At 50.1% G+C, this 16731-nt stretch overlaps 5 protein-coding genes across 5 annotated transcripts; 3 read left to right on the plus strand and 2 right to left on the minus strand.

Annotated features, from left to right (window-relative positions):
• Nucleotides 1-1324: 1324 nt before the first annotated feature.
• On the plus strand, nucleotides 1325-3111 carry HMPREF1541_04245 (uncharacterized protein; the record flags this gene model as incomplete). The annotated part of the gene is made up of 2 exons (XM_008718591.1): nucleotides 1325-1963; nucleotides 2014-3111. The coding sequence occupies 2 exons, from the start codon at nucleotides 1325-1327 to the stop codon at nucleotides 3109-3111; spliced, it is 1737 nt and encodes a 578-aa protein (XP_008716813.1).
• Nucleotides 3112-4335: 1224 nt separating this feature from the next.
• HMPREF1541_04246 (uncharacterized protein) lies at nucleotides 4336-5062 on the minus strand (the record flags this gene model as incomplete). The annotated part of the gene is made up of 2 exons (XM_008718592.1): nucleotides 4336-4841; nucleotides 4891-5062. The coding sequence occupies 2 exons, from the start codon at nucleotides 5060-5062 to the stop codon at nucleotides 4336-4338; spliced, it is 678 nt and encodes a 225-aa protein (XP_008716814.1).
• A 2036-nt stretch (nucleotides 5063-7098) lies between these two features.
• On the plus strand, nucleotides 7099-10374 carry HMPREF1541_04247 (copper-translocating P-type ATPase; the record flags this gene model as incomplete). Its single annotated transcript, XM_008718593.1, has 2 exons — nucleotides 7099-7258; nucleotides 7442-10374. 2 exons carry the CDS (start codon nucleotides 7099-7101, stop codon nucleotides 10372-10374), a joined length of 3093 nt encoding a protein of 1030 aa, XP_008716815.1.
• A 2069-nt stretch (nucleotides 10375-12443) lies between these two features.
• Nucleotides 12444-13765, minus strand: HMPREF1541_04248 (uncharacterized protein; the record flags this gene model as incomplete). The annotated part of the gene is made up of 3 exons (XM_008718594.1): nucleotides 12444-12635; nucleotides 12689-13561; nucleotides 13616-13765. The coding sequence occupies 3 exons, from the start codon at nucleotides 13763-13765 to the stop codon at nucleotides 12444-12446; spliced, it is 1215 nt and encodes a 404-aa protein (XP_008716816.1).
• Nucleotides 13766-15598: 1833 nt separating this feature from the next.
• Nucleotides 15599-15823, plus strand: HMPREF1541_04249 (uncharacterized protein; the record flags this gene model as incomplete). The annotated part of the gene is made up of 1 exon (XM_008718595.1): nucleotides 15599-15823. A coding segment is annotated over one exon (225 nt), but the record flags the coding sequence as incomplete, so codon positions are not given.
• Between the last annotated feature and the right edge of the window lie 908 nt (nucleotides 15824-16731).

The raw sequence follows: 16731 nt of genomic DNA on the forward strand, positions 1-16731 counted from the left end.
GCACGACAAGAGGCAGCACGACAAGAGGCAGCACGACAAGAGGCAGCACGACAAGAGGCAGCACGACAGGAAGCCGAAAGAAAAAAGAAAAACAGACAAATAGCACAGTCTAGAGAAGATCCAGAGGTAGGTCAAAAGCGTCATACACAAATCGATATGGGAAAGTCTCGTACCTGGACGGCACGGTCAGTCAGCCCAGCAACTTAACTGCAAACATAAACTGGATCAAGAAACCGTCTAAAGTGCATCCCTGAGTGATTGATGCAGTCCCTGTGTCATTTGAACACATTTTGACCTCGATTTCTCAACACGTTCGAGCTTAATTTAGACCAGAGCCCAAAATAGGGCCCTTCCAAGCCGCTCGTCTTGGTGTTGGCGCATCCACGAATGACACCCCCCACCACCCACCCCGTTGTTTCATGCTGGACATCAATATGTGACGAGAACGGTCAGATACTGTACAGTAAGTTAAGCTGTTTCATTTCGCAAGAGTACAGGGACTTGCAATATCGGTTTGGCACGATTGTACATATTGCAACCCTTTGGAGGAGTGCAACTTTAAATTAAGCGAAGGCGTGCCATTCTATATATGGCTAAGCGGCTTCAGTAGTGACTAATGAGTCATCAGTCGTCATTCATTGTCATAGTCTGAATTTCTCAACATGACATACGCGTCAAGCTCACTGCCAACCAACCACCTTCCACGTTCGGCCGTAGATCGTCTGCCAAATAACTAGCGGTCAGCAAAGTCGAATCCCGTCTGATATGACGCAGAAAACTTGCCAAGGATTGTATCTTGGCACCCCGGCGATATCTCCCTAGCGCTCGTTTCTCCTCAAGTCAGAATTCACAGTCCCACATTCACTCCGATTGCGATGCCTGAAATCGGTCAATCCTGCTGCCCTAGGACGAGTTCCATTACCACCGCTCAAAAGAGTGACGTGCTGCTTTCTGATGAATCTTAGCTACTGGGAGAAAAACTAGCGAGGTTTCGTACAATATGCTCAGTCCTCATTCTCTCTGACTCCTCCTGAATTTTCGGGAGTCTCCGGAATGTTGGATTAGGGCTTAGCCAATCCGACCGAAAACCGCTTGATCAAGAGCGGTGGCCATTCGTTGGCACCGCTGCCTTGTCCCCGCATTAGTATCGGGATAAGCCGCATCATCAATTCTCCCCACATTTCTTCCCTTCCAGACACGTTTAAGCAGTACGATCCTCACCCGCTTTCCCAGAAATCGTCGTGTCATGGATTGAATTTCTAACGGCCATCGTTCCAAAATCATTTTGGTACCTCACCACTTCCCTCGTCGAAAGGTCGGAATTATGAATTGTCCTTCTAGACCCGACGAAATTGAAGGTCACCCTGACTGGAATCAGAATCCGCACGTATTGAGCTCAGACCTGACCACACGGGCCGACCTCAATGGCCTCGTCAATCTCAGAGCACAAAGAGGCCACGACTCAAATCTTGACACCCAAGAAGAAGATCGAGCGTGGATGAGCTGGAATAATGCTTCCGAAGGCCCATCCAAAAATGAGACCGCCGTCCATGTCGCCCTCAACCAAAGCCGGTTTGGGAGTACAAATGCGTCGCCTGTCAATCGACCCATGCAGGAACCAACCCCAAATCAAGGCTCTACTTCCATCCTGTTAAAAATTCGACAAGTCTTGGTCCACTACTCTAAATTTGTCGGTCCAGGCTTCCTAATCGCAGTGGCATACATCGATCCTGGAAATTATGCAACCGACGTCGAGGCCGGTGCTGTCACTCGGTACCGTCATCTCTTCATCATCCTCATGTCAAATCTGTTTGCCATCTTCCTACAATCAGTTTGCATCAAGCTCGGCAGTGTCACTGGCTTAAACCTTGCCGAGAATTGTCGAAGGCATCTTCCAAGATGGTTGAACTACGTTTTATACGTTTTTGCTGAGTCGGCAATTATTGCCACTGATATAGCCGAGGTTAGCAGCCAACTCCCCAGTCCACGGACAATCTCTTCTAATTCCGATAGGTCATTGGCTCGGCTATCGCTCTGAACCTGCTGTTGAACGTACCCCTGGTCGCCGGGTGTGCCATAAGCCTCGTGGACGTCCTGGTCCTCCTCATGTTCTACAACCCAGATGGGTCTATGACCCGCCTTCGTCTCTTCGAATGCTTCGTCATGACCCTCGTCCTCGGCGTGGTGATCTGTTTCTGCATCCAACTCTCCTATATCCGTGACACAAGTGTCGGCCAAGTCTTCAGAGGCTATGTTCCCTCGTCGGCCGTTGTGGAAGGGAACGGTATCTATCTCTCCTGTGGAATTCTTGGCGCAACTGTAATGCCGCACTCGATATTTCTCGGTTCTGGCGTTGTGCAACCGCGCCTCCGTCAGTTCGACATTCAGAACGGTTACCACAATACCATTGGTCGAGCGGCAACATCAACTTTCATTCAGACTCAAGATCTGGAGGAGAAATACCGTCCCTCCATCCAGGCAATACGATCATGCCTTAAATACTCCATAATCGAACTAGCGGTCTCCCTCTTCACCTTTGCGCTATTCGTCAACAGCGCGATCCTTATTGTTGCTGGATCATCCCTCTACCCAAAGACCGAAGCCACTGAAGCAGACCTCTTTGGCATTCACGACCTCCTCACGGAAACCCTTTCAAAAGTCGCGGGTGTGTTATTTGCACTTGCTCTACTTCTCTCCGGAACCTCTGCTGGAATCGTCTGTACCATGGCCGGTCAAATGGTATCTGAAGGAATGCTTCGCTGGACTGTGAAACCCTGGTTACGCCGTCTGATCACGCGTGGAATCAGCATCGTGCCCAGCATCATCATCGCCGGATCTATTGGAAAAAGTGGACTCAACCAGGCATTAACAGCGACCCAAGTTGTCCTCAGCGTGATTTTGCCATTCGTTACTGCCCCGTTGCTCTGGTTCACCTGCCGAAGCCACATCATGACCGTTCGCGCTAATGAGGATGGAGGACAGGGAAGCCATGGCGAAAACGTCAACATGCGGAACGGATGGATCGTTACTATATTGTCGGTGTTGATTTGGTTAGTGCTGGTGGTCATGAACGTGGCGCTACTCGTCCTCGTGGGCTTGGGCAAGGCATAATCCAATGAATGGCTGGGAGAGCTGCAAAGAAACCCGTGGATTTCAATATGAATCGAAAGGGATGACGAATGACGAATAACAAATGGAATTTTGGGACTCGACAAATACGCTGATGCCAACATCAATCGAAAATCTCAGGTTCGCACATGGGTGCAAGAACTATGAAGAGACTATCAGAAAAGGGAGGAATTACTAGGAAACTACACGTCGATCATTTAAGTGCTGTACATATTGATTAACTAGTAATCAAGCTGAGCTAGAGTCGACGAGAGAATGGTTCAGATTGTCATTGTTCCACAAGTCATTTCGCGTTGTTGTGCTTGCAATACTCATCCGACCGGGCGGCTGCCTCCTGCAGCTCCCCAGGCTGGGAGACCTGTCCAATCTCCTGCCCAAGGGGCTTTTGGCTCGATTCTGCTCTGCTATCGATGTTCCGATAACATTTGCCTTCTCCTGTCGCGTGAATATCACGATCAACTAGTAGTAGAGACGGATGTGTTCGACTGCATCGCAGTCATCGCACAAGTGTTGAAGATATGGATCCTCAGGGTTCACATCGTATAGGGTCAGTTAAAGTGCAACCAGCTGGAGATGTTGACTACTTCACAATGTATATAAACTTGGTTTACTACTGAGAAATCCTCACACCAAAAAAGGAAAACTCATAGCCTCCAACACCTGACTGGTGACTACGGGATGCCCGTTTCAAGCAATCGGATTAGCCTCAAGTCTTCTTTTAACTTCTCGATCCCTCAGAGGTTTGGCACTGATGACAGTGCATAACGAGACGAACGATGCCACTTTGAGTTTCTCTTTAATATCAGGTTTTGGCACTGTCACAAAATGAGGACTACACGATACGGGCAATCGTTGAGAAGTCGTTAAGTGGAAGAAATCGTCCATCATTCTTTAAGATGGATTATCAGGATTGGACTTTTTCTATAGCGGTGAACCGTTCAAGACTGATGGTGATTGCGCGGTAAGTATAGGTAGGAGCTAAGGAGGGTGATGAGTTTTCTGGCCAGCGTATAACATGTGCAATTCTTCGGATGTAGCTCAAGCGATAGGCAGTAAATACTGATGGACACTCTTCGCTCACTTCCAATGTACAATTTGAAATGCTCTTGCTATATGACGATATGCGGTAGATAAGAGTCAGTACACCCCATATTAGCCTATAACTCTCGCAATCATAGAACAGATCACTTTGAGGTCTCGACCACTTTATAAGACCTGCATAGCACCTAGCTTCATTTCGATCTTTCTGAAGCGCTTTCTGTCTTTACGGTCCTTAATTAGGCACATGGTGGCGAGCAGCAGCAGCATATTAATGGCACAAAAGCCAAATGATGCAGTGAAAACCACATCTAAGAAGTGGTTCGCAAAGCTGCTGAAAGGTATCGTACACGGCCCAAGCTGTGCAGCAATTGTAGCTGTTGGGCAAGTTTGGCCCCGAATAAACAGACTTGGGTTATTGTAACCGCAGCAAGAGAAGCGGACTTGCAGCAGGGATTGTACAAATTCCTCCTGCTTGTTCCAGACCGGTTCGAGATTCTTGTGCGTCTCCAGGGTGTCGAACCAAATGCGGAGACCGATGCCCAGGGTAATGAAGGTAGTCACAACGACACCCCACGCGTGTACAATAAGCCAAGTGCGGCTAGTCTTGATGAATATCGCCGGGAGTGACACGAGGAAGATGCCGAACATGATGATTGAGTTGGTCAGGGATGCTAAAGACTCTGTTAATATTTCAATAGATGTGCCCTCCAATAACCGTACCTGTTAAGGGGCAGTGTTCGAGCAGTAAATCAGGAGCCACATTTCCGATGGTGGCTTCTCGTCTCAGTGAGGCACGTGTGGTAAGAGGAACGACGAGGTGAGTGACTGCGGAGCCCAAATAGAGGGCCTCGAAGCCAGTAAAAACCCATAGAACCTTGTTACCTCCCTCCATCTTTTTACAATGAATATCGCGCTTCTTTGAGGGAAGGAATGTTGATCCGGAAGATGTACTTGTAGAGTATAACGAATGCTGATGTGGAAGACCGCAAGCAAAAGTGGCAAACACCAATACTTGCAGACAAAGAAAAGGAGCTAGGTTCTACCAAAGATGTCGATTCGATACACAAAGCGCATCAGGTTCACCGTGCCGCCTCCTGCGTGCGTATGATTTGATTGTGCAAGAGGTCAAGCGCCATGGAAACGCGTCGGCCTGCTCAAGAGATGAAACTTGGTCTGCGTTAATCCTTGAAGAGTCATTGGAGGCGATCAACATTGCCAAGGGGCCTCAAACATCTTTTAGATATTCCACCAGTTCCAGCCGTTTCAGCTTCGTAAGCGCCGAGAGTCTCTCATTTACAGATAATAAAACAGCTGACTCCAATATTCAGGTATTCTCAGTGTTTTACGCCTTACTCATTCCACCATCTAAGAAATGGCTCACAATGCATTCGCCAAGATTATTGCCCTCGAATTCGCATTCCTTGTAAGCGCAAGCATGCATGTCTTTATATGGCGGACGCTTCCGTCCACCATCAAAAAGCCACTGCCCACCGATAATCCTATTGCTGGACTCCTGTTGAGCCAGTTCCTCATACTAGGTATGTTCCAAGAAATTCTAAGAGTATTGTTGCTCACTGAAGTTTCAAGTGATCTTCATCCGGTTATCACTGAATTATCATAAGCCTGGCGCATCTTGGTCATTGGTGCTCAAAGCGTCGCTGCCAACGTCAGCCTCCTCCTGGAAATCGGTGTACCAAAGCGATATGTACCGCCAGAAACAGAAAAAGGCTTTGGGCTTCTGTAGGTCTACTGGGAATCGGCATTGCATCTTACCTTCCGTTGCACGCCTTGCTGCAAGCCAAGCTTGTTTGTGCCCGATCAAAGTTGCCTGAGCATGGCAGGAGCAGACTGTAAAGGACAAGCACAATTAAAGGACAATCACCGTTTGTGTTCATGTACTTAAAAAAAGGATCGAGCTCCCCTAATATACTTCCTGATGATCTGTTGTCAAAGCAAAACCCTTCACCTCCACATCCTCGAGGCTTTAGGTGCCTTTGAGGTCATCGTCCGTTCGCGCTACCCCTTACCTGCTCGCGCAGACTACCATTGTAACCCGGCTTTAACAATGTTCCCACGCTAATCTTGTCGTGGGCGCTGAGAAGGCCACTGTTTGTGTTCATTATAACCTCCTGGACGAAATATTAACTACCTCAACCCACTACTATTACAGGACAACACTAACAAAGACTTAGGGATAAAGCGCCGCAAACGCGATTTGACCGCTGACTCTGACCAAGCGGTTATCCAGGAGGCGTCGCGCTTCACCTGCTTGTCTACAGGGATACTGCTATTGGCCCCACGCTCTTGTTTGCCTTGGACAGCCAGATAGTCTTTATTACTGCACTTACCCCGTTCGCGTATATATGACTTCCTTCAACCCGTTTCTCAATGTCGGTTGCTTGTTCACGATCGTTCTGGGATTTCTCCTTCATCCGTCGCATATCAAGAGGGGATGCCGGGGACTGTAGTTCGAGTCTTGCTGATAGTGCTGGTGGTTCGCTATGAGACTTGGCTTGCGCACAACAAGGGATTCAGCCAGTTAGCGAGGACTGATGCGTAAGTTCGAGATGAGCACCAGGTCGCGGGTGGCAAATTAAGCCCCGAGAGTGCGCCAACCTCAGCCCTCACCTCTGCTACTTATTTGCTCGTGTCGGTCGGTTAGCTGCTCTTTCACTTCGCCGAGTTCCTTCGACTGCACAGGCGGTCAAGTTGCCAAGACCAAAATTGTCGTCAGCAGCGTGGCGAAGCGATGAGCTAATCTGTCCGCGCCAAGAATTGGTTTGCATTGGCTGCGAGTCAGGCAAATGTTTCAGGGTTTTTTATGACCAAATGTCAAGGTGCCGTATTCTTCTGTCTCAATTCCTCCCCTCTTTCAAACTCAACCATCAACACGAAGAAAACATCGAAGCTCGACTGACATTCAGAACGATGAGTCCAGGGTGCTGCTCAGGTTCCGGTACGGCCCAGGGCCCCCAGCGGGTTGCGCTTCAGTCTACCAATCGTCCCAATGTTTCGTCCGAGTCCCTCAGCAGCTTCAGTGATGACCCGAATGGCCCTTGCTGCACCGTTGAGAAGGAAAACTGCGACAGTACGAGAACCTATTGCTTTTGCACCTTCCGTCCCCTACCGATTTCATGAAATAACTTGATGCAATAGAGGATTGTATCACCACAATTGCGGCTGGACGTTGCCATGAGATCTGCGGTGCCTCGGAAGGCGAAAGTACGCATCCAGCTCCCCAACTGCAAGACCTCTACTAACCGTTAGTAAGCTGGCGACGAAGCTTCCACCTGCACCACCCATCTCAATGAAGCTTTCGCAAAATACCAAGCTCTGCTCGAATCGACACGTTGCATTTGTCGCGATGTGCTCAGTCGGGGGCTCCCTAGCTGCTGCAACGAGAAAAAGAAATTGATGAGGACAAAGAAGACAAAGAAGACAGGTGGTGCCTTCCAGGGTCACGCGTCCGCCAAAGAATCCTGCTGCTCGACCAAAGCCCAAGCCCCCGGCCAATGCTCCGCAAAGGTCGACCTGTCCGTCAAAGATTCTTGTTGCTCGACCAAAGCCCAAGCCCCCGGTCAATGCTCAACAGAGGCCGACACGTGCTGCAGTGGGTCTCCTAAAGCCGCCGATAGTACCAAATCCACCTGCGGGTCTTCCATTCCGAAATCCAGCAACTGCCGTGCGTCGAATCCGAGTGGAGATGATGATTGTTGTGCCACCGGTAAGGACAAGGCGCCTGCTGTTTTCAGCAAAGTCGTCTTGCCCAAAGACTACGATGTTGAGAGGGTTGCGGGCGCAGAGTTTGTGTCTCTTTCCGTCAACGGCATGACTTGCAATGACTGTGCTTCCAAGCTCGAACGCACCTTGAAAAGCCTGCCTGGCATCTCCAATGTGCGCGTCAACTTTATTGGAAGTCAAGCGGACCTCAATCTTGACAAAGCCACTCTCACCATAGACGAAATGATTCACAGCGTTGCAAAGGCAACCGGCTTCCAAATATCTCAGATTGTCGGCAGCGACGAATCACTTGAACTTCTGGCTTCACGGGCGAGCATCGATGCAATCAACCTTCTGAACATCCCGGGCGTTATCAATGTGGACCCTGTTGGGAGAGCCAAAATTCGTGTGGTCTATGATCCGATCGTTATTGGGTCTAGAGACCTTGTGTACAAGATTGGTGATCTCTCGCAGGGCCTGGCACCCGTGGAGAGGGATGGTGCCTTGGCAGCAAACCGGAAGAAATTCTATGATCTTTTGATCAAAACCATCCTCGCCGCCGTATTCACAATCCCCGTTGTGGTCCTCGCCTGGGGCGAGACCCTCGTTTCTCAGAAGACCCGTTCTATCGTCTCTTTCCCACTTGGAACACTGGTTCAGTTGCTTGCGGTGCCGGTATTCTACCATCCTGCACTCCGGGCTCTGTTCCTATACCGAACCTTGGAACTCGACATGTTAGTCGTTGTGAGCATCTCGGCTGCTTACATATACTCAGTCATAGCCTTTTCCTTCCACATGGCAGGAAAACCACTCGAGACTGCTGAGTTCTTCGAGACGAGCACGTTACTTATCACTTTGGTCATGCTCGGTCGCCTGTTGGCCAGCTATGCTCGCATTCGAGCTGTTGCGGCAGTCTCACTACGATCCCTGCAAGCCGCTACTGCACTACTTGTGAAAGATGGAGATCACGATATTGATGCCAGGCTTCTCCAGTACGGAGATATCTTCAAGGTTCTACCTCACACAAAGGTTCCCACTGATGGCCAGGTGCTTGAGGGTGTGAGCGAGATGGATGAATCTATGCTCACTGGTGAGAGTTTACCTGTTGTCAAGGAACCAGGATCCAATGTTATTGCTGGGACTGTCAATGGATCTGGCACTTTACTGGTCAAGCTGACTCGTTTACCCGGGAAGAACACGGTAACAGACATTGCTCAGCTGGTTGAGCAAGCTGCGAACTCGAAACCGAGAATCCAGAATTACGCCGACAAGGTGGCCAGCTGGTTCCTGCCTGTCGTGTCAGGTATTTCGGCCGTTGTCTTCATTATATGGGTCATTGTGGGCCTCAAATTACGCGACCAGACTGCCGCCCAGTCCATCGCCGTCGCGATCACATACGCGGTGGCTGTACTGGCTGTTTCCTGCCCCTGCGCCCTTGGTTTGGCTGTTCCTATGGTCTTAGTTGTCGCGGGTGGGATTGCCGCCCGTGGAGGCGTCATCATCAAATCCGCCGACGCGACTGAGCGGGCTCGCAGGGTCACTGACGTAGTCTTTGACAAGACAGGAACATTGACGGAGCCTGAACTAGACGTCACTGCCGAAGAGTATATCGGTTCTGGCAAAAGGGCAGAAATTCTACCAGTAATGAAGGCGCTTGTTTCCGATAACAAGCACCCGGTTTCGCTCGCAGTCGCGAAGCACCTCGCTGAGTATAAAGCCCAACCCTCCACCATGGACGAATCACGCAGCGTCCCAGGTGCTGGTGTCGAGGGTGTTCTCAATGGCAAAACATATCGCGCCGGCAACCCTCGATGGACCCATCACGAGACTGACCCAACAGTCCTCAAGCTGCTTGATAAGGGTGCCACCATCCTCCTCATCACCTGCGATTCGGAGCCATTAGCCGTCTTTGGTCTGGGTTCTCGCCTTCGCCCTGAAGCAGTCGATGTCATCTCAACCCTGAAATCCCGCGGCATCACTCCCCATCTAGTCTCTGGCGACCAGACCAAAGCTGTACACACAGTAGCTTCGGCTGTGGGTATCTCACTCACCTCCGTTGCCTCTCTCTGTAAACCTGAGGAAAAGCAAATTTACGTCGCCAACCTAATGGCTGCTTCCAAAGAAGTCATGTTCGTCGGTGATGGCACTAACGATGCCGTTGCAGTTGCACAGGCCAATGTTGGAGTGCAGCTCAACGATTCACTGTCCTCTAGCGACGTCACACGGGGTGCCGCCGATGTCGTCTTGCTATCCAGCCTGCGCGGCATTCCCTTCGTGCTCGACGTCAGTAAGGCTGCGTTCCACCGCATCGTCTTCAACTTCGTCTGGTCCGCTATATACAACGTGGTTGCCATCCTGTTGGCCGCCGGTGCTTTCGTCAAAATTCGTATTGCACCAATGTACGCCGGTGCCGGTGAACTGGTGAGCGTGCTGCCTGTTGTCTTTGCAGCTATGTCGATGCTGTTGCTCAAACTCAAGGCTTAAGCTGACCGAGTTTGTGTTCCCTTCTCGGCTATCGGCAGTATTGGCTCGCGACAAGGTCGCAAGGGAAGTAGCGAATCGCTGCCGGCCGCGACGTAGAAAATGCAGCCTGATCTTTCGGCGAGGCCACACAGGGGGCTCACAATTATTCATTATTCTCTCAAAGCAGGTCGAAAATAGCGAAGGACCCAACCCAAGTCACTCATTTAGAAGACACATACTACGTGTACAGTATTGCACGCATCATCTACTTCCCAGTTTGCTCCGAGATCAAATCCCAACCCATCAAATCTCGCAAAAGGACAGGAAAGGTGTCTATTCGTTCAGGCCCTGCGATATAAGGAAGATCCTGTAATACCCAAGACAACCCTGAGCTTAGGGTGAGATCTTTGGCGTCGAACAAGGAGGATTGGGAAAAACGCGCCGAGCAGAGAGAATACAAGTAGAATGAAGATGGATGCAATGCGTAGGCTCATGTTGCTGTCGTCAATAGTGTCGTTTCCACATGCCGTTCTAGCTGCATCGGAGCCCGCAGTCTCATCATTCCTTTGCATGAGGAACTTTGCTTCGGGGAAGTCCATGGTGTATGACCTCTGCTGCCCAGGATGGTCAAGAGTGTGGAATGCAAGGAGCGGGGCCGGTAGTGACAGGATCCCCAATTGGTGGCCGACGCGATCGGTTTTTGTCACTGGTAAGTGTGACAAGACGTTTCCACATTCGAGGTTATCCTAATAGATGTATGAGGCACGTCCTTAGTGAGCGTCAAGGCACCATTACCGTGAGCCAGCATGTTCTACCTTTTATGCCTTTGGAAGAGCTCGGGCATAATGCCAAGACGTCTGGTCAAGAATCGTCCCCCAAATATCTAAATCGTACTAGCTAACTTTGGTCATGCAACGCAAGAAAAACACTAGATGGCCTATTTGTATATGGATAAAGAGAATCGTGACGAAATCATTGAAGGGAGCAATCTGGAACTTGGCAGGTCACCGACTGCAAGGTCTTGATGTCTGCCTAACGTGCATCCCTATGTGAAAGTTGGTCCCTACGTGCCAAGGCCGGTCTTTTGACCAAGAATTGTTCCGACCCCGAAGCAGATCGTCACTAAATATAGCAAGGGACCGGAAATGGCACCACATCAAACACAGTCCTTTGCGCCCCGCGATTGTCTGACGAGTCGAATTTGACGGCCAAGACTCTCGTTTCTTATCTTCGTTTGTCATTTGAACATATCAATCTTGACCCCCAGTTCGCTAAGAGCAGACAACCCACACCTTCATGTGGTCGTGGCAAGATCACCCGTCTTTGTGGTACACAACATTGAAGAGATACTGTAGAATCGTATCCAGTGTTGCACTGGTGATGTCCGGTGGCGCTACAGTCGAGTCCTTAATGGATTCATGATTTACTCCCAATTGGATGAAGGACGAACAACGCCTAAGTACCCACAACGAGCTGCCTCACGCCGTAGCGTTAAAGAACTAATAAGATAACAAGGTTACGAAGCTTGCTAATAGGCCCTCGCCCCGCCACTACACCTGCGCAGCTGTCACCGCTGGAAATCCAAAAGGTTCGCTCGCTTCGACTTGAACTGTCTGTTCAAAAGCGCTAATATCACAACCAAATAGGAAAGCTTTACAGGCCAGGTTAATAATATGACAGTGTGAGCGTTGCTGGGCAACTGGTGCACCTGGGCTGACTATCGCAAAGCCACTTCAATAGCAACATCGCTAACCTGAACGAAAACACCAACCATTGACTTCAAGCCCCAATACCTTATCATCTTCTCCAACATGAGGCCAATAACCTTACTGGAATGTCGTATCTCCATCCGCCGCAAGCCAAGTAAGCTACATCCTATATCTACTGTATAGCCGCTAACAAAAACGTTCATATATCCCGAGCATCGTATAGCTGTTTTGTGCAGTCCAGACGTTAGGACATGTCTTACCTGGGGCTGTTAAGATCGTGCTGAAGCTGTTCGGCAAGAATTCACCGTTCGCCTAACCTCCAGCAAGCACCCACTGGCAAGTAGGTAACAAACCCCACAGAATACCTGTGTATACAGATATTCACGCTTGTGGCCCGGCCTTCTCAGGTTCAACGCAATCACCTCCGAGACTAGCGTTGTTAGTTACGTTCTTATTCGGCTTTGGTATCATAGACTTGCATGTGGTGGGCAGGACGATGGATAACCAAGACAGTGCCAAAAGTGAGGGAAGTTGCTCAAGACCCGCGACCTCGACGCACAGAGGCCCAATACTCTGATCTCAGCTGTTAGTAAAGGCTTTGATCACAAACAATATTGGTTACTGACTACCCAGAAAACACCGAGGATTGCTCCACTAACAAGAGCAAACATTATGATGAGTGCATAGGATGTCGCTGGGACCCAGAGCGCAAGACAGAACAGGCCGCAGAGAAAGGTGAGACCACTCGCCACTTCGAATCTTCCCAGACGGTCGCTGAGGATACCGATGCAGGGTCTGCCAATGGCAGTCCCCAGGTTAAGCAACGCCGTGATATTCGTGGCTTGAGTTCGGTCCAGATTAATGGAGAGCGAGAAGTCGGACAGAGAATAGAGTAATGTGATATAACCCAACATACTCACAAACGCCCACGCTAGGAGCCATAGGACGCTCCGTTGACGCACAAGATTGCGGTCAAAGGGTCGCTGCTTTGGTCGTATGAAGGCGTTTCGGTCTTTAATGTAGAACGTAGCCAGCAGATTGGTACAGCAGCTGATACAGCCAATGACCCTGAGTGCCCACGGAAGACCGAGGCTCTCGATCATGGCACCAGTAGCAAGAGAAAATAAGAGGCCACCGATGCCAGATCCAGCAGTGCTGACTCCGTTTGCGAGGCTCCTCCTTTTGTCGAACCATTGGGATATAATCGGAATGCTAGGTACGTAGACAAAACCGACTCCCAGTCCGACCAGAACGCCCTGGGAGAGATACACATGCCAGATCCGGGTCGAAAAAGATGCGGAGACGAATCCTGCCAACAAGAACAGCGCCCCAGCATACATGGGTGGTTTGGTTCCCATGGATTTGGCCACCACAGTCACCAATGGAGCGGCAATCATTGCGACGCCAAAATTCAGTCCGCCAATGAACGCATAGTCTCGTGCTTGGGCTTCGAGGAAATAGTTTTGTGAGAGGTAGTAGGAGAGGAAGACTCCGTACGCCTGGCCCCAAATCAGCAAACAGCTTGCACATTGTGAAAAGTGTCCAACTCTTACCGCTACGACACCCCATGTGAAGCTGTTGATTGCGAATACGCAGGCGACGCATACCCAGCCGTAGCCTCCCTCGGGGCAATCACCGGTTGAAGGAGTAGACTGGCTGTTGCGCCCAGGGCCAGGTGACCGAGTAGGGTTCTCTTCATCCATGTGGGAAGACTTAGTATCTGCGTACAGGTAGCCTCAGCAGACTACCATGAGGCTTTATGTGATGAGATTATATGTTAGAGCCAAGTTGGTACGATATGTCACCAGAGGCTGGTCGGGAGCTCGATGCCCCACAACACAGTTGCCAATTTTGGAGAGCGGGGTGAGGTCGCCTTCCGTTATGCCGCAAATTGCAAAGTACGAGAGTCTACAGGCATTGATACAGGTGCTGTCTGGTGCATTAAAGCCTGACATACGATCGACTACACCAGGTGTCTATCGTGTTTGGATAAACGCCCCTTAGGAAAGATCGGCGCCCTCACCAGTCTCGGCATCTGCATAATCGGCGACATACACTAAGAGTGCCAAGAGTAGCCGGTTGTCGACGCGACATCCACTTACGGCGGTCTCTTCACCGTATATGAAACCCGGCCAAAGCCAGCTCTCTATCACCTCCAAGGAAAGTCCGCGACGATTCTGGTACTGGATGATGAGATAAGCTTGAGAGCACGGCGTCGTGGACGATGTGGCGATGTCGAAACTGGTCAAGAGACGCGAGATTTGATTGCCAGGCCGGTCTGTACCCTTGCCAAAAAGGCCCGGTTCTGACGATGTGTTTGAGCAGCAGGCAAAAGTGCTTGGCATTGCTAAAGGTGGAATTGCATATGTCGGCGGCACAATTGGAGATAGTAGAGGAGTTGACTTCTCATTGTTCCTGGTGCCGTCGTTCAGTTCAGTCTGGACTTGTGGTCGTGTCGAGCCTGGTTGCATTTCCGCGATGGTGACCCGTGCAGCACACCCGGAGGCTGTCACTTCGGAGTGTGAGGGCTTATACCATGGTTCTCGGTATTGACCAGCGTCAGTAGATTTATGGTATGTGGCTGTGTTCGTATCAGAGATGGCCATAGTTGTGGACAGACTTGTCTCCCATGCTGGGGGGCTTTGAGATGAAAGCTGTTTTCGCAGAGCCTCGTTTTCGATATTAAGCTGTCTAGCTGTCTCCTCCACGGCTTTTAATTGCCGTTCAAGGGATGCAATGTACTCCCGTCGCCTTTGCCGATGTCGACGCTGGTTGTTTCGCACGCGGATCAAAGTATGCGTTGGAGTCTTGGTCAGGTTACCAATGCGCGGAGCGGCTTGGTCGTCCATGGCTGCTGATTGTAGTCAAGTACAAGATGCAAAGTTCGGGAACCCAGCATTGATGAGCACTACATGTCACAGGTGCATATCCTAGACGCTTTCGAGGAAAGCGTAGCCACCGACGTCACAGTTGATATGTCATCGGCAAGATTTACGGCGCTAAAGGTCTTGGCAATATGTCACTGTGGATGTCACTCACCAAAGCTCGCCTAGAATCTCAATCGTAGACTATCAGGATGATGAATGCAAGAAGCTTGCTCTAAGCTTGTAGCGATCCAGTGTTTGGCCAAATAAAATCATTACTAACGTCTCAACAGACCCCGGACGATTTCGGAGACTAGTCCGCCATGAATCCCACCGAGATTTATCGAGCAGTTCAGGAGCTATATAGTGCTGCCTCCAGAGGTTAATCGGACAATAAATATGCGCCGGCAGTTGCAGAATCCTTCGGATACTCTAAAGCAGAGCTCTAAAGTATCCCCAAGCATGCCAACCTAGGTCTCAGCTGCGGCAACCCGCTGGTGATTGCAGGCCTAAAAGAAACAAGTTTGGGATAATGTGCAGGTGAGAGGATGCTGACATTCCATTAGGGCGAAACTCATCGATTCGGGCAGTGGCGCTGGGTTTGATGTATTTCTAGCCTCAAAAGAAGAATGGCACAACAGGGAGAGCCATCGGCGTGGACTTGAATGATATATACCACAGGCCGAGAAGCAGCTGGCGTTCAACGAAATGGCCAGACTGTTCAAAAGAGGAGGCAGACTGGCAATCAGCGACAACCTCTTAAAGAAGGATCTCACCCCGGCTCTTAGGCAAGACATATCACTTTATGTTAGATGTGTCACTGGAGTAAGCAAAGGTGAGGACTATAAACACTACCTTCACATTGCTGGGTTCAAAGGTGCGCGATTACCGTCCACGTTGACGACGAATTCGGCTATGCTAAGCATACTTCTACATATATTCTCATCTCCGACACCAACAAAGATCTGAATGTGTATAAAGAACATGTAGCGGACGGCGAGTGTGCATCATGCTGTACCAAACCTTCCTCTGAGCTCAGTACAAGACACAGGGAAACCGCCGGCGCTGGTAGTGCCGCTTCTAAGACTCCCTAGTCTGACGAGGTTGACTACAACGAGTACGCAGCCGCTTTCAAGATATACGCAGTACTGGCAGCTTAAGAGAGGAACGCGCGGACACCTTAGCGGCGGAAATTGCGTTTGAAGTCGAAGCGCAAACACGTTGACTGGGACCAAAATGGTAGAGAGAAATCGGAATGGTGAGGATTCCAATAAAAGTTGATCTGTTCGGGCTGAAAACGCCCACCAATAACGCTCTGCTAGGTGCATCCACTTCTGAATAGCCCGCCTTCTCTTAGCGTAAAATGAACATGGCATGCCTCAGAGCCCTTGGATTGGGGTTCACTATCCTCTGAAGCGTTAGTAAGTCTACTTTTGGAGGCGTTGCACATAACCTGACACTTCTCAGCTCCCTCATACTAAAGAAACAGGCCGAGCATCTCTCGAAATGAGATCCAAGGCACTACCACGTGCAAGGGTGGAGGGCGCTCGACAGGCGTGTCGAGCAACATGATTGGAGACCTACCACTCGGGTGTTTTGTTAGTGTGACTTGCCTACGCTGGCCGGTTTGTCACTCGACGATTCTCATTGGCAGAAGTCGTACCCCTGTCAACCTTGAGGTTAAAGCCTTAGGGTGTATGTATGTACTATGTACAGAGAGGCTACCTGTCGAAGGCTGCTTGCATTTCGATCTGATTCATATCGCTGCCTCCCAGATGGCCAAGTGCGTTTCAAGTCGGGCGTTA

The sequence above is a fragment of the Cyphellophora europaea genome, assembly GCF_000365145.1.
Source record: "Cyphellophora europaea CBS 101466 unplaced genomic scaffold supercont1.3, whole genome shotgun sequence".
NCBI lineage: Eukaryota > Fungi > Ascomycota > Eurotiomycetes > Chaetothyriales > Cyphellophoraceae > Cyphellophora > Cyphellophora europaea.